The sequence below is a fragment of the Numida meleagris genome, chromosome 19 (genome assembly GCF_002078875.1).
Source record: "Numida meleagris isolate 19003 breed g44 Domestic line chromosome 19, NumMel1.0, whole genome shotgun sequence".
Lineage (NCBI taxonomy): Eukaryota > Metazoa > Chordata > Aves > Galliformes > Numididae > Numida > Numida meleagris.
Genome location: NC_034427.1, coordinates 7,587,431 through 7,611,265, shown reverse-complemented (window position 1 = coordinate 7,611,265; position 23,835 = coordinate 7,587,431). Strand labels below are relative to the sequence as shown.

Here is a 23,835-nt window from a genome sequence, read left to right as displayed (position 1 = left end):
TAATGTTTCTGTAACTATGGTTTATTATCTGATCGGGCCATTTCAGAATTCCACAATAAGGAAAAAAAAAGAAAAAAGAAAAAAATGTGCACAGGAAGACAAAATAAGCCCACAAGAGTCGACTGAAAACATGACCAAACTTCTGCATTTTATGCATATCTAAAATTTAACCAAAATGCCCATCATGAAGTGGAATGCAGTATTGCATACTGACTGACCTGCACCACAAAACACCACGTTTTGGATTAATGTGTTTACAGCTAACCGGAATGAAATGAAACCTTGTCAGTGAACCATACAGAAAAAACATCCAGTTAACAGCATTAAACTGCATGTCAAAAATTCTGAACTAAGCATTGAAAAAAACACAAACTAGCATTGTATTTCAGCATCTTCCCTACACTGAGGTGTACCTATATGAAAATAATCTCACGCAGTGAAGTACGTGGCCAAGTTTCTATATTAAGCACAAAGCACACAGAGACCATCCTGGGTTGCAGGTGTGAATTTGAGAGACAAATGTAGAGATGAGATGGGAAGTAGCAGAACAGCAGCCTGTTGGAATAAAGCTTCAATCTATTCACAAAAAACAGGTGCTGTATTACAGGTGCTGCATTCTCCTGTAATAAGGCTTTCAAAAAAAAATAATTCTCCCATTTTACAGATCATTCTCTCCTTTATTTTATGTAAAGTAAAAAGCTTTTTTATTGGCAGTTGGCAGAGCAATTGACACGCACTGTGTTCATGTTATACTACTATTCTACAGTCATTTCTCTGTGCTGTGCTCTTAATTTAATTCATTTTCTTTTATCAAAACTAAAAGGAGAGCCAAATCACCATCGAGCTGATGGAGGTCTACAGCACGCTCCAGCTATTATTCCATTTAATGGTTCTGGAGTTACATTTAATTTCTGTTCTCTGTCAGTAGGCCTGAATTTGAACAGGTAACTCACAAACGTGAAAGCTTTGTAGCCCATAAGCCATCTATCTATTCATTTGCCTTTTCATTTACATTATTATGATACTAAGCTCAGCCCAATGAATAGTTAGCATTTGTCAGAAGATGGAAAAAAAACACTCTGGGCCTACAAATACAAAAGGTGTGTATCCTAGGAAAGTATCTGCTTTGTAGCACAAGTGAAAAGGACCATGCACCAGCCCCTAAAAGCCAGCCCCCATGATTAGCATTACCTGTGATTTACAATTTCTACCGTTCCATATTGTTCTAGCCACAGTTTACCAATAATTACATTATGTACACAACAGGTTGGGTTTGTCCATGTGTAAGCTTCATTATGCCTGTAAGGAAAACAAAATCAAATCTGTTTCTGGAGCTTGCGATGGAATGTAAACCTGTTGTTACTCCATTTGCAGCAGGGCAAAATATTTAGCACTCCTGTGACCAGCCAGCAGCCAACTTCGAAACAGAAAAGAAACAGACTTTTCTTTGTAAGCCAGCAACGTGCTGCATGTAAACACGAGTGCAGGTCAATAAAAATATGCCCTTTCTTTTCTTCCTTCTTAAAGAGTTCAATTAGTTTTACAGTTGCTGCGCTTTTGATTACAAATTCCGGCTCAATAACAAGAGCTTTGAAAGTTGTCTGCGATAGAAAATAACGCTGAGGTGAGAAATGGACTGACAAAGCCTAGTATTGCCTTCTGCTCAGTTACTGCAGCAGCACTGCAGACTTCTTCCTAAAGCACTTCCTTGTAAACCTGTATCATAACCTAGAGAGTTTGCTTTTTTTTTTTTTTTTAAATGTATAACTCAACATGGTCATCCGAGCTCTCCAGCAGAAGTTAGTCCCCATCAGATCTGACCGGGGGTTGATATGAAGGCAGGTCTCATAAACGTGACATTTAAAAATGCAACTTATTACTCAGTTTTATCTTTTTCCTAAGGATTCACTAAGAAGAAAACTCCTAAAATGGAAGATATTTTCCAAACAGAATTTTTTTTAAACGCTTTGTAAAGTATTTGACAAAGATGAGTTAACAGATTTTAAATCCTTAGGAGACATTATTCTAAAAGCAGTCAAGACGTTAAGTAAAAGAAGTTGCTTGGTTAGCAATCAATCCATGTTAGAAAAGCACACGAACTATTTTAACACAAAAGAAAAAAACACAGAAGCAAGTGGCATCCTCTGCAACAACTGCCTTGTGCTTCTAGTGCCATTAAGTATGGAGCCAACAAACGTACTTAGTATTTCCAACTGTCAGTTTCCAGCAGAGAAAAAACAGATCAACAAAGTCAGACAATTTTCCACAGCAAACTATATTCAAGTGTGCTTTAGAATAATGACTGCTCTTCAAGTGGAAAAAAAATTCATCCCCCCAGCCTCAGTATGTTTTTATTCATGAACTTATTGACAGCAAAGTCTGTGGAGCATAAAATGTAACAGAAGACACTAGTGTCCTGTAAAGATGAATTGAAACATTTATCTGTGCTGGAAAAGCGGGGAAGAATTGTGGTTTCTAACACAGAAAACACAGTCATGGTCAACATAAATGCAGTACTTAATGCTGACTGATATTGTTCCCTACACTTAAGTCTGGCCCGGAGTAACTCCCAGACTTCTCAAACCAACAGACTGGTATGAATCACAACATTAAGGAGCTCAAAATCTGAGCTCAGCTTCTGCTGCTCACTTGATGCAAGTATTTAAACCAAATGCTTTAGTCATTTACACTGCAATTTAAATCTGTACCGCGATTTGATTAGGCAGAGCAAGAATCCTAATTCTTCTACATAAAGGCTCTCTCCACCAACACATATTTTTGTCAAGCCTGCATTCTACACTAGTGTTTGTAGTCACTTCTATATTCAGAAGAGATTGCCTCTATTTATATCACCTTTTATATCCGAGACCAGCTCATGCTTTTATAAGCTTTGGAAGATTAGATGCCAGCAGCTTGACAAACAAACTGTATTTTCAAAAGAAACTACAGGAAGAGTCAGTGCTTGATATGGGAGTCAAGTTGCCTCTTTACTGAGACCAAATGTCTACCTTCCATCTTCATAAGATACTTTAGAACAACCTCAAAGTTAGGCCTGAGGAAAGCTTTTGTAAAGCACCTTTAAGTGTTCAACTGCAGAATGCCTGGCATGAACTGGCTTGTGGACAGCCATATAATGAGACATAATTGATTAGGAGTAATATGGAAAGGCATTTACGATTTCACTTGGAAGGTGATCACACACAGAGCATTAAATTGGTGACAGAAATCCTGACAAGCTTCTCACATTCTGCCATCACACCAAGCGGTTACTCTGAAGCAGCAGCTCTTCTCACACAAACAGGCAAGCATAAAAGGCATTTGCTTCTCATACTCACTTTAGAAGCTCCAAAGTAATGGTTCCCCGTGGCTCCGCTTCTATACTCTTTCCCCAGAATTTTAGTTTGGGGTAGATTGATCCATGAAAAATAAAGTCCTTATTGAGGCCTTCAGAATAAAACGCACTAATAGGTGGGTGGTGGCTGACTTGCTCAGATATAAACCTAAATCCTAAATCCTCCCTATCAACACAAAAAAGAGCATTAAACATTTAATCAACTTTTAATGTCACAGGAAAAAAATTTCACTTGATCCTTCAATTTTTTTTGAAGGATTTTTAGATTACTCTGAAGGTGATACTTTCCCCGCTCTAGTCCTGTGACACATTTGAAATTAATAAAAAGAAAGCAATTATATTCTGAATACTTTTTAAACACCTGTTTATACCCAGAAACAAATACCCAAGTGACTTTCTACCTAGAAAGGCATCTGAAGAAGTTTGACTGGAATAACTCTTGAAAACACTGCAATTCCTTGGGCAGCAGTAGAAGGTCTGACTGGAAAACTTTCTCCACCACATACGTATCTCCCATTCAAACAAGCTGAAAGCCTCTCAAACTAATTCCTCTATCTGATGCTGTATGCACAACACTCTCAAAAATTAGTTAACAGTCTCTGTTCAGGAGAACAGAGCAGAAGAACTCAGCAGAAGAACTCAGACCATTTTTTCTCTGAACAATTCAAATACCCTGCATAAACACAGAAATAAGATTGCTTCTATAAAAACCTCTCAAACATTTTGTGTGTTTGGGGAAAATAATATTAGCTATACTCAGAGAAGAGTGAAATATATTTTAGTGGTTTTTTATTTACTTTGGTGAATAAACAACTCAACTAGCCTGCTCACACAAACAGCCTCAGATCGCAGTTTAACTATTACCTGGTTAATTCATAGGTTTCTCCTAACAGTGGGTTAAATGGTTTGCCAGTTCTCTCCCACTGAGAAGCTACAGCAGAAACTGCAAAAGCAGCTACAGCCTATAAGGAAATAAGAACACATTGTTATATTAACAGTACATTCAAACTATGAGTTTAAGATCTTTTTTGCATAGTACAGTATTTTATTATTCTTCCAAAAATAAAGCTCTATATATTGCTTAAGGCCAAAATACTGGCAATATAGATAGATAATATAGAAGTAGGAAAATAAAAGCAGTTAATAAGCAAATCATTTCAAAAGGAGTCATTTTCTGTAGGAAGTTTTGCCAGGTTATACTCTGTTCCATGCTCCTCTCCTACCTCTAGAAATCATGGGGCCGCTCAACAAATCAAATTAATGCTCGTGACCTATTTTGGAAAGCTTGGAAGCCTTTGTGTCACTGGGGCACAAAACAACTTTATTTTAAGGTGATTTAAAGCCAAGATCTCATCTTTACAACGCATAAAAACCCAAGAGTCACAGCTAAAGCAGTCCTAAACAGGCTAAGGGCCTTGGGAACAGTCAGCTGTTGTTCTGTTGTTGTTGCACTCCCCTGCTGTAGACTTCTGTGCACAATCACGTAGGAAAGCATCACACGTAACTCATACCAACCACTATAAACTGAGAAATTGTTCTAGACAGACAAATATGGGTATTCTTACAATGGCACCACAGAAAAAAAATGCACTCAAAAGAAAATTTGTATTAATATGAAAGACCCTTGAGAGAGAGAAACTACTGCTGAACTAACAAGAAGCTGGTAGCTGAGACTTGCCTGCATTCTTTCCAAGGGGTCTGCATGACTACAAGCCTTATTAATGAGGTATATGTGTTCCATATATTCAGTTATCCGTTGAAGGAAACTCAATGGCTCGTTGAAGACAATGGGCATTGTAATCTTAGACAACTCCTGGGTAACGAAAGGACAAGTTAATTTCTTAGACAGAACACTAAGTTATCAACTGACAAAACTAAGAATTCTGAAAGTAAGCTGTGGGTTAGTTCAGTTGTCAAATGTCTTTTGGAGAATGCTACAAGTCTGCAGCAGAACTCCAGCTGCTACAACTGACAGGGGTAGAAGCACTGCAGAACCCTACCAGGGATCAGAAAGAATGAAAAATAAAACCTTTAAAATTGATCCAGCTAACTCAGTAAATTCAAGAAAAATGTTACCTTCTACTGTGTGATCTACATAACAGAAAAGAGGTTAAAATTTATGGAGATAGTGGAAATGATGCACCAACCAGCTCATTACTGAGTATCACATACTTCTCTGAACTCCTCACATATCTATTTGCATAAAATCTAACTATTTTACTGCAGGAATCACACATCCTTTTTAAGAGGAACAATTATATACAGAATACTATTTGAATTGCTCTACCACATTTTAGTGGCTTTATTAAAACAATCTGTTATTTGCATCAGTATGTTTCTCATTTCCCATGTGGATAAAAGACAGAAATGAAGCTCATAAAGAGATTTCCAGCTCCCCAGGTCTTTCACTACGTCCCATCAAGTCTGGTTGGTTATTAAAAAAGCTGCACTAATGACAGAGCACTTCCATCTTTTATGTGCTTACAACCTAGTGGGGCAGGGAATGCCATCAGATAGTTAATACAAGTTTCTTCACATTGTCACAGGCAGTAAGGAAAAGTTACTCCCAGCTAAGCTGATTTGGTCAGGCAAAGCCTTCTAGCAGCTATGCCATTCACCCTAACCAAAGGAGTTTTGACAATACATTTCTCTCTCTTAGATGACATAAGCTAAGCTTGCAAAACAACTCACTGGCTTGCCTGTTGCATTCACTAAGTACTGTGTTGGCAGATCTAGAGCAGATACGAATGTCTAAAACCAACAACAAAAAAACAACAAAGGAGAGAATGTTGTGTTAATCAAAGCATAATTAACTGTGTTATTAACGACTTCAGTCTAGTTCCTATAGGACAGCGTTAGAAAGGCCAGTTCACATGCTCCAACAGCTAAAGTGAGAAAGGCAACAGAGTTACAGTTTAGGATTAAACTCCTTACAGGAAAAATGCAAAATGCAGCAGGTATATTCTGTATTGCTTAAAATTTGCATACACTTAATGAGTCAGATCAGGAAACTTAATATCAGCATACTTAATCGAGGCTAACTTACCAGTCCAATGCATTTTTTTAATATGCTCCACACACTAAAATCACTTCTAGAAAACATTGGGGCAGGTAATGATGTCCTGTAATTGGAAAAAAAGAAACAACAGATCTGTCACTATAAGCTCCTCAAACAAAAAGATATTTTAATGTACAGGTACTAAAGTACTTAATAAAGGAAACAAGGCATTAATCTCCACTTGACATAAGCAGCAGCCAAGTGAAATGTGTGCTCAGAGTCAGAGAAACAACCTCTTCCTTGGTGAGAACAGTAATATCCCAAAAGATGACATCCAGCACAGTCATTTCTCATTTCCCACGTAATACTGTGCATTTACCTGTGCCTCTTAATTCCATTTTCTTGAATCTCTGTCTCTCCATTATGCTTTCCCGTCCTATTGCTTTGGTGTGGATCGAGATCAAGCATTTCTGCAACTTTATGATTTGCTTCCGAAAAGTCTCCTGAAGAATTGTCAGAATCAAAGCCTGTATGGAGAAAACACACAAGGCAATAACTTTCTTAGGAACCTTATTACACCACAGAGTGCCACTCACATTTTACAACTTTAACAGCATAAGCATGTTTACACAAGGTTATTTTATTCCAGAAAACATTAGAGTGAAGAACTATCAAGTGACCAAACTCCCAAGAGTATTTAGAGCTGTGCTGCATTACAATCAAGCATTTTCATCTATTTTTTCACGCTGCTGAATATAAAACCAATTTAGAATCTTACAAGCTCTTCAATAGCTCCTAATCCTATTAGCTACATTGCCTCTTCATTCGAGCTGCGGTGTGATTACAGTAATTTTGTTTAGTTATGTAGTTTGCCTTTTAAGACCTTAAAAAACTTAGCCGACTCACACTATCAGATTCAGAGCAGTAAGGAGGAAAATACGCCCATTTCACAACCCTGTGCCAAACATCCGTACTATTCCAGCAACAGAAAGATAGGACATCTAACTCTTTTGCCATCCACGTGTGCAAGCTTCACACATTAGGACCCAAACACATCAGAACAAAGTCTTCAACTGCTGAACCTGCAGCGCTGAAGCACACAAAACATACAGGCATCACTCCAGTCAAAAACAACGTGATAAGATGACATCATTAGGTCATTCCTACTCCTCCCCTGATCTCCCTGAAAAATTACTGAAAGCCTACACTGTAAGAAAGGCTGCATGCAATTCAACCTCATCCTTTAAGAGATTAACATGAGATTAGCTAAGAACAACAACATCGCCAAAAATGGAGCAGAACAGACTTCGTTTTTGATTCTGCAGCCAGCACAGCTACTTGGAGGGAAGTTTTGCAAAGAAGATTTCAATACGTTTAAGGACAAGCAAAAGCCTAGGAGAAGTTTGAATATTCCATGGAAGTGTTAGAAAAACAAAGTACTGGTGAGGGATAGGCCTAGGAGGGAGAAAAATTCCAAAATATTTTGAGGGAGAGGTCATTTAGATTCGGAGATTAAGGAAGGATTTTCTTTTTCTTTTTCCATTTATGTTTGTATTCCTTTCGTTCCAGTTATCACAATCTAGGCAAGCACTTTTCTGTGCCGACAGTTGCTATCACAACTTGGCTGCAGCCAATTCTGAAGTCCAGCTGTGGGCACAGAAAGAATCGCAGATGTTACAAAGCATGTCAATACCCTAATGGAGTGAAGAAATTAGTTTTGACAAAGATCATTTCAGTTTTAGAAGAAGTAAAACAACGATCTCCTCTGGCACTAACTTTTAAAAAAATAGCATCTAGCACAAGTAATACTTTCCTTTTTATTAACATCTCCCATCGAGTGCTTTTACTCTGTTGGAGGAATTCATCCCAGGCAAACATTCAGAACCAAAAACCTACATTTTTTTGCAAGGATAAAAACAACAACAAATACATCCCAAGCTACAAAGCCATGTGCCATCGATATGATCCCATTGGCTAAACAGCAGGTGTAAAGGGTGACGGCGCATATTAAACCTTCTCCTACGTTTTGATGTTACAAGCGTGTAATTATAGAGCAATGATCACACCTTAGCAGGTCTTAGTACTTAACTGGAAAATACGGTAGTTATAAACATCCAGGTAATGGAAATGAAGATTAATTTGAAACACCTGCCTTTAAAAAAAAGCAACACCTGTCTATCTTCAGTCAGCCAATAACAAAAGAAGAGTTGTGGTTTTTCAGTGGCATTTCTAATCACGTATTAGCTTTTTTAGGAACCATTATGGTACAAGGAGATGGAAAAGGCAAATACCGTAGAGTATAAGGAAATAACTTTGACTAACAAAGTGGGGAAAAACACATGGGCTTTCAGGCAAACGTGCCCTCAGCCAGAAAGCTGATCAGGCACACACAGCAGATGGAACATCATCACATTAATGGGCATCTTGAGGAGTTAAAACACTAGACTTTCCACTATGCTTTCAGTCTTCAGTAACAGCTGGCTCGTCTGCTACAAGCCCAAACAGAAGTTTTAAAAGCTGTTTCTCAATGAAGTTCTAAATATTATAGTTCTGAGGAGAACTATGCACATGATGTTCTTCACAGAGGAAATACTGACTTGGAATATTTACTGAAGTGCTCTGTTACAGTTTTTCTAAGTTCCAGGTCTTTCAAGCTGCCATTAAAGCCTTGAACTTGCCAAACTGAGTATCTGAGCCTCAATACAGGCCAATTTTTGTAGTGAAAAGCTACAGAGAGTGAAAAGTGGGAATTTAGAAGAGGGAGAGGGGATCACACACAGAAATAAAGCTTCAAAAACTAACCGAACCAAAAATTAACTTAATCAAAACTCCCAGCTTCTACGCCTTACGGGTAAAACCAAGCTTTTAAAGTCTTCAATTATCAAAGTCAGATAAACTGGTTGCCAACACTAATTATTTCAAGAGCTTAAAGAAAAATGACTTGCCAGCAGCTCTAGTTTTCAGAGTCCTCTTCTTCCCCATCCTGCAGATGAAACAAGTGCACTAAGCCTATGTTACACATCCAGCTACGAGGGAGCAGAGCGGCACAGCACTGAGTCACACACGAAGACACAAGACTGCCCTTTCATACACTCAGCAGCTTCCTCAAATACTAATTAAGTTTTGTCACTCGAGACAGAAAGGGAATCAAAATAGCAAAGTGGTGAGAACCTTCATACCTAAAAAGATTCCTAAAGTTGGGAAAAATATGCTGGAAGCGTGCATAGCAAGTAAAATAAGAGGTCAGTTTTCTTGGCCAGAAATGACTATTCCGCCACTCTCCAAAACAAGTTGGTCTTCACACCATGTGGCCGTATCATGCTGCTTCCAACAGGAGGCAGGCTGGGCTTTCACAACACCTGCAGTACTTCAATACTGGGGCACAATCTGCTGATTCAATCCAAACATTATGAAAATACATACGTTTGGCAGCAGATACATCTCTTTCTCCTCCCCAAGAGGAAGCAACAGTTTACAGTGAACAAGAGCCAAGCAGTAGGAACAGCAGAGCAACCTGCTCTCAAATACACCGCACTGCAAAACAAAGACTACTCAAGCTTGTCAAAAATAAATTATAACCCTGTAACTAGCTAAGCACTTTGCTGTTCTGTGCCAATCCTTCCACAAACCACTTTGGCAAAAAAGATATCTGACAGAATTCATGAAAGATAAGGTCTGACACAACTGAACTCAACAGCACAGCCTTTAACAAATTCAGAATGAGATTAATAATCCCATGGTGACGTGGGCCAGAGGTAAGAGATCAAAGCCATGTGCTGACATAAGATTTTGAAGAATCTGAATTCTCAATGAATTTATCAGGTTCCCTGATCCAGTCTCAGAGAAGTCTTCCTCCTGTATTTGAGAAAAATCAAATGCTGTGCTGCCAAGAAATGACAGACATTACACGCAACATCTCTGAGATGCTCACGGTAAGTACTCAGTCCTGAAGTAAGGATGTCACGTGCCCAACTAATCAGCAATGACAGTCACCTCTAAACACAAAGCAACTTCACTCTGTGGAAACTCTTCACCAGCCAAACTGACTCACCAGCTACACAGCACAGTCCATCCTGGACACTTACAGGTGCACTCATCATCAAACATCGTTGGGTCAAACCACCTGCCAGGATGACGACTTCCAACTCCCAGCATACAGTGCCATCACATGAACATGACTCCTGCATGCGATGGGGACAGAGTAAGAAGCAGGAAACTTCTCGACCTAAGAGATTAAACCCATCACAACAAAGCCCAGGGGTCTACGCAGGGCAGATCTCCATTTGAGAAGTGGATGTTATCCAATAATAACTACAGAAAAGTTGAGGCCTTCTCAAGGAGTGAACTCACATTTTAAAAGGGAGAACATATTACCTAGACTAAGATTGCTGCAGAATTCTAAAGCATAACTTCCCCTGGAGTTTCACTGCCCTACTAAGCCTGGTTTGCTATCTGTAGGGCAGAAACAACAGTATCCAAATTACTAAAATCAGGGAAGCTGTGGGAACACACTGCAACTCCCACTGAGGAATGCAGAGCCCAGGACAACTGGGGAAGCAAGTAGAGAAGAGCATGGGTTACACAGTTTTCATTTCAGCATGGAAATGAGACACAGCTGGAGAAGGAGCTTGTTCCTGGTAGCCACATCACAGTCACAGACTTCGGGGAAAACCAGCACATGTCTCAAGTTGGCTTCTGCCCATCTACTGATCTGACTTAAGGAATAGAGAGTATCATAGAATCATAGAATCATAGAATGGCTTGGGTTGAAAAGGACCTCAAAGATCATCGAGTCTCAACCCCCCTGCCAAGTGCAGGGTCGCCAACCACTAGACCAGGCTGCCCAGAGCCACGTCCAGTCTGGCCTTGAATGCCTCCAGGGTGCTTAGGAAGTTGAAGCTGAGGAGTCTGCCAAGGGCATTTTGCTTTTTTAATCAAAATTTGGAACCCAGAATCCTTCTTACTGTGGAATGCAGAAGCTTACTGTGACTCAGAAAGGACCTCAACACTGAGCTTAATCTCCTGGGGATACTGGGCGTACACCTAACTGCTACAGGCACCAGCAAAAGAATGCAGAAAGACCTATTAATAGTTGTTCTTAGCAACACATTTATGTACGATCTGAAGAAGTAATAGATACAAAGAACTAGGTCTAGACTTTACTAGGTGCGTGGAAGTAATCCAGCAAATGGTCGGTAAGGTCTAAAGCATCTAGCTGGAAGAAGAAATGGAACACCTGTCTTTATAGGTAGTCTCAAGAGAGAAAGAATCTGAAACAAACTTATCCAAACTTAACACTCCAGTTAAGCCAAACACCTGTGGGGCATGCTCCAGGGCAACATGCATAAGGGTAAGAAGTTCCACCACATTCAGTTTCTGAAGCGTCTGCTGCAGATAAAACATCGTCCATCGGAGTAGGGCTGTGCTGAGAGCACATCAAGAAATGGATCTTTTGCTTGGAAGCTTCTCTCCACCCATCACACGCCTCCTCATGGAAGAGTAAGCTTAGGACAGGACAAGGAATGCTCTCAGACAGATGTACAGCATCCCACTTGAGAGCAGAGCCAGCAAAGGCTGCAAGGCACAAGAACATCTCACGCACAATAACACTGAAGCCATTACTTCCTTGAGCATTTGTAGGGCAAATCAACCTTTTGGGGTTGAAGAAAGGAAAATCTAACTGTTCCAACAAGGCTCAAACTCTGTGAGCCATGTATTTCTCCAGTCAGAAACAAAGGAATGCACCAACACTGAAGCTGTAAGACAGACCTCATACTCAGATGCACATTTCTGTTCATCTTTTCCAATTGGATAATTCCTAGCTCATTCACAACAGTAGTTGTGAGCTCCTGGAACTATAAGATTACCAAAGGTGAACTCAAACAATCCACTGCATTTTCAAGATTTTTAATTTTTTTTTATTTTTACAGTAAACACTTTGATTTACAAAGGAATTTAGAGTACTAGTGCTTGTCAGTTCTAACTAGCATGAACACAGTCCAGATTTCCTTCTCTTCTCCCTGACACAACTGTGACAAGTCCTACAAGGCCTGCTGTCGGTTACATTGCTTCAACCAGCTCTGTTTATTCCCCACAGGAATCTCCACGCAACCATGTCTAAGTCCACCTCACCCACTTGCACCTATCATGCTACTCCCATTCTGTGGCTTTCATGATTGCCATCATTCTCTTTTATTCCCTTGATTTCACATCAAGAACTCTACACTCACTATTGTCAGTATTTCTCATTTCAGCTCAATTACAGAATTTCTAAGGAGATGTTTACCTGGAAAACTCTTCACTGCTTTGGGATTTTTGAAATGAAGTTTTGTTTTTCCTTTTTTTTTTTTTTTTTTTAATTAAAATACTTCAAGTATTTCATTTCTTCACTAAAACCATGTAAGGCTCTTACAAGTAATCATTCATCCTTGTTACATCAGAGAAAAGCACTCTGCTACACTGCTCTAGAGCGATGCGACCCCTCTTTGCCCTTCTAGAAACAGCACTGGACTGCAAGGCCTTTCAGCTCCCCATCCTGAAAGAATGCTTTTACAGCAATTTGTGGAGCTGTAGAGAAATATTTCTCTATTTCAATTCTTTGGAATAAGCTTTCCATTAAAATGAATAGAACAACAGTAAAAATAACCTACAGAAGATGTTTCACCTTTCAAAGGGCCTGAAAAGCATTACTTCTCAAGCAGCTATAAAATTACCTGCATTTCATGGAAAAATGAAAGCAAGACTCTGATCCTAAAGGACTATGATAGTGGTCAAATAATAGCCAGCACTGAGCTTTAAAAAATAAAAATAATATTAAATAAATATATACTTCCAAGGTCGAGCCCAAACCTTTCTTCTTCTCAGAACATGGTACTACAAGTTTTACAAGAGGCACTTTTATTCCTTTACTCCTTAACAGTAATACATTACTAGTACCTTAACGCACACAATGCAATTCACAGCTTCTCTCTTCCCCTCCTTTTTAGCACTGTGCCCACCACTCACCCGTAACGGCATCATAGAACTCTTCTTCACTATTCATCCTTCAGCATGAAATCTCTGTACAGCCAGTTCAGCTTCCTCTAATGCATCGTTCAGCTTGATTTAGAGATTAAGTGTCTGTATGCTTTTGAAGTCTTCTTTTGCAAACACCCAGCCGCTTTAGATGATCTATTTGACAAGACAGGGAAGAAGAATTAGCAGCTTCCATACTTCTTGCATGCACAAACACACACAATTGACTAATACTCATTTTCCTACTTCTTCCCACGACAAAAGAAAGCATTGGATTCTTGCATTCGTGAAACAGTCACTGTGATTCCAAAGTCCTTCTGAAGATCAGTGCTAGCTACTACAAGAACAACCAACACACTATGCCACACTTGCTCTCTCTATACAAAAACTTTATGTACGTTATTGTAAAACATACTCTACTTACTGCAAGGTACATTTCAGGCAAGTACAGCGAGAAGGAGAAGGAAGACGACAACAGCTGGCAAAAGAGAAATTCCTTCTCAGCCAAAAGATAAACCTTACTGCATTCTTAAACAAGAAAGCTGGGAACAAGTAGAAGAACTTTACCTCATTGCTGCATAAAAACGTAGGGCCTCGCTGCACATCACGTATTCAGTGACTACTAGGTAAGTTCTGTCGGGCTATGGCTATGAACTCTTGAACAGACAACAGGAGGTTTTGCTCTCTAGGTAGAAAGCGTAAAGAAACAAAACTTTTTCTCACTGAAGCCAAGCACACTACAAATCATTTACAGATTTATGAAGCATTCCAGCTCTACTTTATGGACAGACCACATTAGATCTATTCCAGATGGCTGGCAATGGTGTAACGTAAACATTTTACTTCACCCGTTTCTAGTCAAAGCAGAATAATCAGAAAATCTCGATTCCGCTCTTGCGAACGTTCACCAGGTAGCAGTGCTGAGCCAGGCACACAGCACGCTACCACTAGCTCCCCCAGAACAACCTCAATGTGTCAGCCTCAATTTTTTCTGATCCTTGAAGATCCCACTGCTTTTGTGAGAGTGGCTTTTCCAGAGTAATTATAACTTGCACAGTTCCATTCCAATTAAGGGAAACAAAGCCAGAAGCACGCTCTATTCCTAGTAGATGAGCTTGCCATGTTTAGAGCCAATTCCCTCTCTCTTCCTCTCCACAAGACACCGAGTTGCATGATGCCCCCTGAACTTCAACTCTTTTCACCTCACTGCTCAGAACAGAACTATGTGAATGCCTCACGCACCGTCCTTCCAATTCTCCATTCAGAAGGAGGAGCTGAAATAGCCTATTTTACAACTCCATGCAGTTAATGAGCACAGCATTTAACTTGAAGCATCGCACCTCTCAATGCCAGGTACCTGTCACTTTTTCCTTAGGAATAACCTATTTTGTCCAGAACCACAGGATTTCAGACCAATCTCTGCATCATTAACATCTCAGCTTCCACATAATCTTCAGCAATTTCTCCATTACAAGTCCTCACCTCCATAAGGACAGAGCTTCACACAGCTACTTCTCTAACCTGTTGCCACACTGCTGTTGCAATTGCTCTCAGCTGAACAGTTTCCTTCCCTTTTCCCTGTGCTTCAGTCACAGACCTTTAAGCAAGAAAGCTGAAGAAGGCTTATCAGCAACAGATTTCTGACTCAGGTTAGTCAAACTGCCTCGCTCTCCCAGGGAAGGATGCAAGAACTCAAAATACTGACACACCACAGACAGGGATGCATGAAGACTTCCAGTGCAAGGCTACCAGCAAGTGTTCTGCTTGCAGAAGGGAAAGGAGCAGCAGCTTCGCTTCAAAAAGATGCAGCGCAGGCTGCTGGCAGAGAACCAGAGAAAGGCAGAAACCCTTCAATAACTGGTTCAAAAGCAGCAGCTAGCCCAGATTTCTGGGTGAACTAAACAGGATGCTATGCTTCTTCTCTAAACAGAAGCAGAATTAATTACATTGCTGTAAATGCCTACTTGTAACACGAAAAGTACTTCCACAGCTTGCAGCAGACAGGCAGGGGAAGCTGCACTCGTCCCCAGCACACGTCTGGCTGCTACCTGGCCCAGCAGAAGGCAGGCACTGACTGCAGGAGATGCTCACGCTGAAGCTGCACTCAGTCCCTGCGAGCTTTCCAGCCCCACCAGCGAAGCACCTCTTCCAGGTCTCCAACTCTATCATACCTCTGATGGAAACCTGTTCTTGAGGATGAAACTGTGTGCATCTTTCTGCTGGGGGGGGAGGGGAGAAGAGGTGAAAGCACTAGTTTTCTTAGGATTCAACTGCATACAGGTGTTGCACCCTTCTAGAAAACCAGCAGCCAATATTTGCAGAAAGAGATGCACATGTGCACAGCATGCAGCTGCCTCACGACAAGCACTAAAATTCCTGATTTTCTCCACGCATTCCCACATCTCCCATTTTTATGTCCAGCCCTTGCTTTTTATCCAGGCTCTGGCAGCAGCACTCCCCTACCACCGCACACGGCTCACACAGTAGCATTGTTCTGAAGCAGTTCTACTCACCTGCAACACACACAAACCAGCTGCCAACCCACCCCTGTTTAATTAGCACACCAAGAGCACACTCCCCCTATCCAAACACGTCCTAGCAGGAATGCCTGCACGCCACACTCTTCTAGAGGAGGCACTAAGGAATAAGAACTCTGACTTACTGATAATAAGGGCAGTGACTACAAAGCCAATGAAGCTTTCCTTTGAAAACCAGCACCAAATACAAGTGCAGTGACTGCAGGGGAAGACCCAAGTGAACCAAAAACACGAGTTACACTCCGACCTTGTGATGTGCACCTCATGCCACACCCTGACCTGATTCTTATTTGAGAATGAGGGTTTGGTCATACACTGCAAGTTACAGACAGACAGTGCAACTATCACCTAAAGAACAAAATATTCCTGGAAGTCACTTTAAGTAATAGTCACAAATTGTTTTAAGGTGTTAGGAGAATTTTTAAAAGGATAAAGCCATGTATTTTGCATCAGAGTAGCACTAGGATTAACTTAGCACTCATATTACTTCTTTTAAACTCAGTCTTTAGCAGAGATTAACATGAGTTTGCACCCACATGAACACAGAATGGTATCAGCATTTAGCTCTCATGAGCCAAAAAGCCAGGATTGCTAAAAGCAACAGCAAAAAGTTACTCTAAACCAGGCTGAAGTGCCAGCAGACAAAAACATCCTGTTTGCATCATGTTCAGCATTTCTAATCTGTATTTCCTCCACACCGCTCACTTCCACAGCAGCAACTACAGTGAGCAGCCTCTATCCCAGCTGCAGCAGAGCTGGTCAAGGAAAGGTGCCACACTCCCACACACGGAGACCCGCCAGGGCTTAGGTCTAATTCCAACACCAGGAAATCTTTCATAAAGCACAAACAACAAAAGCAACAACCTCCAACAGAAAACCAACAGACCCACCAATGACTGTCTCGCTAAGACCTAAGATTCTGGATCCTAACCACTCACACACCGATTAAGAAGGAAAAAAAGCACAACAAAATACCAGGACCTGTCCAAAAATAAACCTGCAAGAGCTAAACATGCCATCACTGTGATTTTGATCATCTCATATAACTAGTTACACCATACTAACTCGTTCTTCTAGGTTAGCCTTCAACAAAGCCCCTGCTGGTTGACCAGAAGAAGTCACTCCTCCTTAAAGAAGCACTGACACGGCCGTAGGAAGGCGAGCTTCCACCGCTGGAGCAGCTCATGCCGCTGGAATGCCGCTCAGCAAGCACAAGGCTGGCTGGTGCAGGGCTGCACCTGCGCTGTCCTGCTCCTCCCGGCCTGCCGCTGAAGCCTTCCATCGTGCAGCACTCCTGGAAAGCCAACGTGTTGCTGACCCCGTTCTGCTTCCTTTACAAATGCTGCTTTTTCTCTCCTATAGCACGTGTTTAACGCTGCGAGAAGCACGGACAGCAGCAGGACGCATCCATCACCCAGCCACCCAACCCACCGCCAGAGCGAGGAGAGCCCGAGCAAAACCACATATGGAAACAGTAAGCACTTCTGGAAACAACCCGAGGCCGGGCAGCGGGAGCAGGCTGGGTGTTAGAAGTTCAGCCCGCTGGCATTAGAGTGCCACCAAAGAAGTAATGAACCAGCACATTCATGAGTTTTTTTTCACATGCCTGGCAAGGTTTTGCTGGATGTGCACTTCCGCAGCAAATTTTAAAACACATTAAGTTTATTAACTTGAAAGGAGAATTCTTGCAGGCAATATAGGGAAAAAAAAAAGTGAAAAAGGAAAAATCAAGTGAGGTTTTCAACACAAAAAAAATAATGACAGTTTTCTATCAAGTCTCACAATAAAAGCACTGCACAAATATTGCCAGAGGGGTGGAACTGAAGGGGCAAAAACCTGCGAGCTCTAAAGGACCCCCCCATTTGCAGTTGTTTGCATGTCTTTAATGGGTCAGAAGGACACAAGTTTAACTTAATAGAAACCAGCTTGGTCAGAATGTAAAGTTACCTTGGTACAAAGGAAAATTAGTTCCACGGCCTGTTTAATGCACCTAACAAATGTAAATAAAAAGCAACGTTTCCATTAGCACATCTCCTGGGCTCAGGATGCAGCTTCTGTCCAGAAACAGGCTCCCAAGGAGCCATTGGAAGATCAAATACATACAGCCATGGTACCAACGCTACAAACAAACAAACAAGCAGGCTCACAACGCTCTTAAAACATGACTGGTGAAGTAAGAGCCAAGCCCACCTCTTCTCCAGTTGCCAGCTGAAATAAAACATAGCTGCTGTACTTCAAGGGACAGAAATAAATAGCTTGAACCAGAAGATAAATATTCATGCGCTTTTGCTCCGTATATATCTCCTGAAAGCATCAGACTGCAGCGTTTCATCTCTCAATGAAAGCTTCAGCAAGGATGAATCTTAATTGACTCATGAAATTAGGTTACCGACAACAGTGGATCTAAAACATCTACAAAAAAATTGCCAAGAAGTCATTTTAATTGGCAATTTAGATGCCTGCTGTAATTATTATGCACTTGAAATCTCTTCAACCAGCAAACAGCCACGCAGATGGCAGAATCCAGAAGTGGCTTTTCTTTACCAAGCTAGAATTGCTTTTTACTTCAATGTAATGCAACAGCACCTTCCTTCCACCAACGTGTCCTGGCCAAATGAGACTCACTTGGCATCCCCAGTGGGAGGGCAGCTTGCTTCTCAGCCCTGTGCAACAGCAAGCAGAGGGGCTGAGGGTTGAGGGAAAGCCTGGCCTGTTGCCACCGTGCAGTTTCCTTGCAGACTGCAGCCATCCCCATTGTGGGCCTTAACGCAGCTGGGAGCTATTAAATGCCCCGAGGACAGATGTGTACCTGCACCAGCTCTGACGGGATGCTGCTCATTTCCTTCCTAGCAGCCTTTACTGAGCTATGGTTTGGATTTGTGACCAAAATCTCCCTCCTGCAAGCACCTGGAGGTAGAGCAGAGGCTGGGGAGGAATGCAGCTAATCCAAATTAATTCAGTGCTCAGCTTTAATAAAGAATCCACCTCGCTGTCTGCTTGGTCATATTAACCCTTTTAGATAATAAGAAGGTTGTACAGCACTTAGAACTACGTTTAAGACAAAACAAAGCAATGTGCATACAGTTATTTGTACCTCTAAATATAGACAGCGTACTTCTGCTACTGTTAAGCATCTCTCAACAGCTTTACTGATGTTCTGCAAAGCCTAGCAGGCACACACGGTTGGGGAAGAAGCTCTGCTCTAACAAACCTAGCAAACAAGCATGCTGCTGAGCTGACCGTGACGTAGGGCTTGGTGAGCCAACCCCTCAGGAGCCTTAACACAGGCAAGTTTTTTACTTGGGAGCTATTAAAAGGATTTTTGTTTTCACTTGGTTGCACTGGCACAGTGGAGGGAGCAAAGCCCATGCTGGCCCCTGCCACCTCATGGCCCGAGCTGGGGAGGCCAGAGCACACACGCATCCCAGGATTCACACGCTTGCCTTCGTTGCACTTTCATACAACGATTAGTTCTGACCTCTCACTAGTACCAAAGCACGACGCACTATATTAACAGATTCTTTTGGAAGCCCTAAAAACCGACTTAGAAGAATTAAGAAGATGCCAGTGAGCATGTAATGAAGTTACCAGTCCATGAGTACACAACTACCAGCACGCAAAGCCCTCTGCAACACCTCAAAGCTTCACAACACCCCCAACAGCCCTTATCTAAAGCTGGCCAGCAGAGAAACTGCACTGGGACGGGAATCCCACAGCTCCAGGCTTACACTAAATCTGATGCTAAGCACAGACGTACACATCCAGCAGTTTGGGACCATAGGGCCAAGATTCAAGGTCCAGATGCAGTTCTGCAGCTGCAGGAACAATCCATCTTCTGTGCACGCTCCTGTCAGATCTATAGATAATCACAGGAAGAAAACACTATCCAGCCCCCTGCGTTTTCTGAATGGAGGGCAGCTGTAATTCACTGCAAATCTGTCCGATTCAATTACGTGCATAATAAAATATACGGACATAATCTGAAGGATCTGTCTAGACAAGCAAATGAATTTCCAATCATAACTGTATATTAAAAAAAAGCAAATTTAAGTAAGCTTAGTCTATTCTTATATCTTATTGATCCTGAAAATGAAGACATTGTCTTTGTGCACTGAATCAACAACACGTTTGTGAAGAGTACAACCGAAAGCAATGGAAGTCACATCTGACACATTCTAATTGCTTACTCCTTCCATGCACCGAGGCTTTAAGACTACAAAGTAAATAATTACATCATCATTCACTCTTTTGCATAGTAAATTGTTAGGAAATAGAGGTCTGAGATCAAGTATTTTTAATTCCAGATTACATAGTGGTCTATTCCACGAACTAAAAAAAACATAAATGAATCCATATCACATGTAACCTCTATTTTTTGCAACAGGAAGCTTATCAACATCCCTTATCTTTCAAAGTGGCAGATAAACAGTGCCCAACTTTCTCATGGGTCTCGCTTCCCCATTTATTCAGCTAGATGATGCCCCTGTGATCAGTCATATTCAAATCCAGCAAAAACATTCACACTGAGTGCTCCATATTTAACACACATTCTTTACAGGCCTGATTATCTTCCCAAAAAACATATGAGAAAACACGTTAGCTATTTCACAGAAACCAGACTGAACAGTAAGCATTTAAGGGCATCGTGTTCCTGACAAGGACAGCCAGTTCTTTTCAGGTGTCTTTGTGACTCAAGCAGCAGTATTTGATGCTGGGTGAAGGACCACAAGAAAGCAACTCGTAAATGGAAGTCCTGGTTACCAAGCAGTCTGATGCAACATCGCACTGCCCAAGAGTATGTTACTTCAAATGCCAAAGATAATGAACTATCTGCTTAAAAAAGAATAATCAGTGTACTTGCATGTGAATGTTGCTTTTAAACAAACAAAAAAAAGGTCTGGTTGGCACTATAGTTATTTAAAAATACAGTCTTATCAAAGCAAAAAAGCCTGCTGGGTCTATTTTCCAGCCAACAGAAAAATAACAGAAAGCAAAGCTTTCCACCTTTGTTCTAGGTCAGCATGTGTGAAGTTCACACAGTAGAATTCACAAGAAGAAAGACTCAAAGCATTAACAGTTTCAATCATAAGACCTGTCAGCTTAAGCAGGAGTGTATCATAGAAATCTGTAACAGTGTTAAAGCTGATTTAAAGAAACCACCCAACAGTGAAAATTACCCTCCATGATCACAGTTATCAAAACTCTTGCATAGATGTTAGCAAACAAGTTCTTGTACCACACTCAATTTTCTTGTTTTTCAGCATCACGTGAACCTTCAGCCTATCTAGTCTTCAACTACTTCCAGGCATGGTTAGTTATTTAATCATCATTTTCTGTCTTGAACATTTGTCTCCCATTTACAATGTTATACTGACATGGACAAAGAGTTTGTTTTGGAAAAAACAGCATATTTACTCCTGGACAGCAGATGTCTCAGTGTTTCCTTCCGAGCACTCCCTGACGTTACGAGTTCACTAAGAGGTATTGTTGGTTCAGCAAAGCAACATCCAGAACTGCTCCCGATCTCATCCCAGATTGCCTTCAACTTTCTGTCACGTGCTCATCTGCACAACTTGACAAGTACATTAAGAAAAGCTGCGTTTACAGTAACTGAAACCCAGGGGATTACTGAAAGATAAATCTCTGCTCGGAACGTCTTGCTTCCATGCTAGTTTAGCCAGTTCTCCTGCTTCCAACCCACAGTGCAGTGCTGTAGGTTTGGAAGTTACGCAAGTGACTGCTTCCAGAAATTGCCCTGAGGTTTTAGAAGTCCCAAAGCATACTGGTACAGCGCTTGCACGATGATATGTGGTTGTATCCTACTATCAACATGAACGCGCAGTTACTGAATGTTTGAAGAATAAGTTGAAATTGAGTAGAATCAACTCAAAAAAAAGAAAATACTGTGACAGAAATAGCGTGGTGCTGCTAACTCACACTGCAGATCATGTCTCTTTCTTTTTGAAAGTTTATGTGAAGGCCACGTATTTTAACTGAGAAAATTCACGGTAAATGAAGATTTCTGCTTGTGTTGAACATGCTTTGGCCGTGGGAAATGCAAGACTAGGGCTGACAAAAGCCAGAGGGTGATTTCAAACACAGGTTCTGGCCTGCAGGTGTAGCAGAGCTGCTTCTGAAAGGAGTCCTGAGTCCAAACACACAGATGGCACCACGTCACTCACACCCAAATCAAATCAACGGCAGCATAACGTATACCTTTGTCACCATGCAGAAGTTCTGGTGGCATGTTATTTAAAGAGAGGCCTTTTCTCCGTCTGTTTTCCTCATCTCGCTCTCTCGTCTCCCTCTCAGGAGCTCTGTAAGAGAAACACGGAGCGGGGATCTGCAGCACGGAACTCCAGCGAAGCCCGAGCGCTCCCGCTGAGGCAGACCGGACCCCGGGGCTCCCGGAGCGCACCGAGGCCAAGCTCAGCGTGCTCGCCCTGGGCTCTGCGCTACCGGGATCCCAAAGCCGCGGACAAAGCGGCAGGCAGCGCTCCCAGCGCCGGGGCTGAGCCCGGCCGGGCGCTGCCCTTCAGTCTTCTCCCCGCCGCGGCTCGGGACGGCCGAGCTCCGCCACCTCTGCTTAAAATAAAAATAACGAAGGCGGTGTCACCGCTCCTGCCGGCTGCACGGCCCGCGGGTTCGTGACGGGGAAGACGGGGAAGGCGGGGCCGGGCTGGCCGCGCTCCCTCAGCCCGCGGCCTCCACTCCCCGCGGACAGGACAGCCCCGGGCCGGGCTGACAGCCCCGCGTAGCCCCCCACCGCCGCCGGCACGGCCTGAGTGCGAACCACCCCGCGCCAGGCCCGCGGGAGGGAGGTGCGGAACGGCAGAAAAGAGCCGGGCTCGGGGCCGGCCGCCGGCATTACCTGGCACCGCGCTCCCGCGACGGCCCCACCGCAGCACCCCCCCCGCCCCGCACCGCTGACACCCAGGCGGAAGTGCGGCCCTCGCAGCGGCGGAGTGACGAAGCTCTCAGCCAATCGCGACGCGAGGCCGCGCCCCGCAGGAGGCGGGCAGACGAATCGGCGGCCTCTCCCGCTCTTCAGGAGGCGGGGATAATGCTAATCAGGCGCCGGGCTCCGCGGCCCCGGGCCGCACCACAGCGCCGGGGAGACGGCTGGCCAATGGCAGGCGAGGGGGCGGGGATATGCAGATGAGGGCGGCTCCCATGAGGGCCCGCGGCGCTGAGCCACCTCCTGGGTCGCGTTCCAGGCGGATTGTGACGCCTGTGGTGAAAGGCGTTTTGCGTTAGGTTTTGTTGTGTGGTGGATCTGTCCCATTAGTGCCCCATATTCTCTGTTTCAGTGCTCAATGGCTGCATGCAGTAGACTTACATTAGTTCACCAGGTGCAAATAGCAGTTTCTTATGTGTCCAGTTCCATCCAGCATTGGGGCACAGCTCATGGCTGCTGTGTGCAACATCCCGTTCTGGGGGTTATTTCTCCAGCCCTGCACAGCCCCAGGTTACACAGTGTGTGCAGGTGCATGTATTTCTTTCCCCTGTGCTTGTTCCTACGCAGCCAATAATGGAGGCAAGTTTGTGATCGTCCCCGTTGTAGCTAAAGCCATTGGCACTGCAGATAGGTGTTGGTGCAGGGGTCAGAACCATGAGTCAGGAGTTTGAAATGAATTGGACTCACAGCATTTCTCTTAGCTGACGCTGTTGTGCTCTTCTTATTTGCCTTCTGATTCCTGAGTCTGTGAGCCGCTTCGCCTTTGCGTGCTCTTAAATTTCCTTCAGGATCAAAGAGACTCAAAATTCTTTTCTTCCCAATTGGTATCGTTCCAAATCCTTTAATAAGGTTTTCCTAATTGGCCCAGAGAGGTGTTGTAGTTTGGATTTCCAGGTCCGGTGCAGCAATCCCTCAGGCTGCAGGCTCAGTGTTTAGTGCGCAACAGTCCCTACTGCAGCCTTGAAGTAGGGACACA

At 42.7% G+C, this 23,835-nt stretch overlaps 1 protein-coding gene across 3 annotated transcripts in view; it reads right to left on the bottom strand.

Annotated features, from left to right (window-relative positions):
• OSBPL2 (oxysterol binding protein like 2) overlaps positions 1 to 22,913 on the bottom strand; it is a 31,647-nt gene extending 8,734 nt beyond the window's left edge. Inside the window, exons 1-9 of one of the 3 annotated variants that reach the window (XM_021416622.1) lie at positions 22,773 to 22,827; positions 22,118 to 22,218; positions 13,356 to 13,520; positions 6,730 to 6,877; positions 6,399 to 6,474; positions 5,031 to 5,165; positions 4,217 to 4,314; positions 3,336 to 3,518; positions 1,192 to 1,299 (exon numbers count right to left, since the gene is read on the bottom strand). In XM_021416622.1, the coding sequence (XP_021272297.1) occupies positions 1,192 to 1,299; positions 3,336 to 3,518; positions 4,217 to 4,314; positions 5,031 to 5,165; positions 6,399 to 6,474; positions 6,730 to 6,877; positions 13,356 to 13,392 (785 nt within the window). In that variant the 5' untranslated portion in view covers positions 13,393 to 13,520; positions 22,118 to 22,218; positions 22,773 to 22,827. Of the gene's footprint in view, positions 1 to 1,191; positions 1,300 to 3,335; positions 3,519 to 4,216; positions 4,315 to 5,030; positions 5,166 to 6,398; positions 6,475 to 6,729; positions 6,878 to 13,355; positions 13,521 to 13,931; positions 14,050 to 22,117; positions 22,219 to 22,772 lie in introns of those variants that run through there. The other 2 variants (XM_021416623.1, XM_021416624.1) reach the window with 2 other exon arrangements.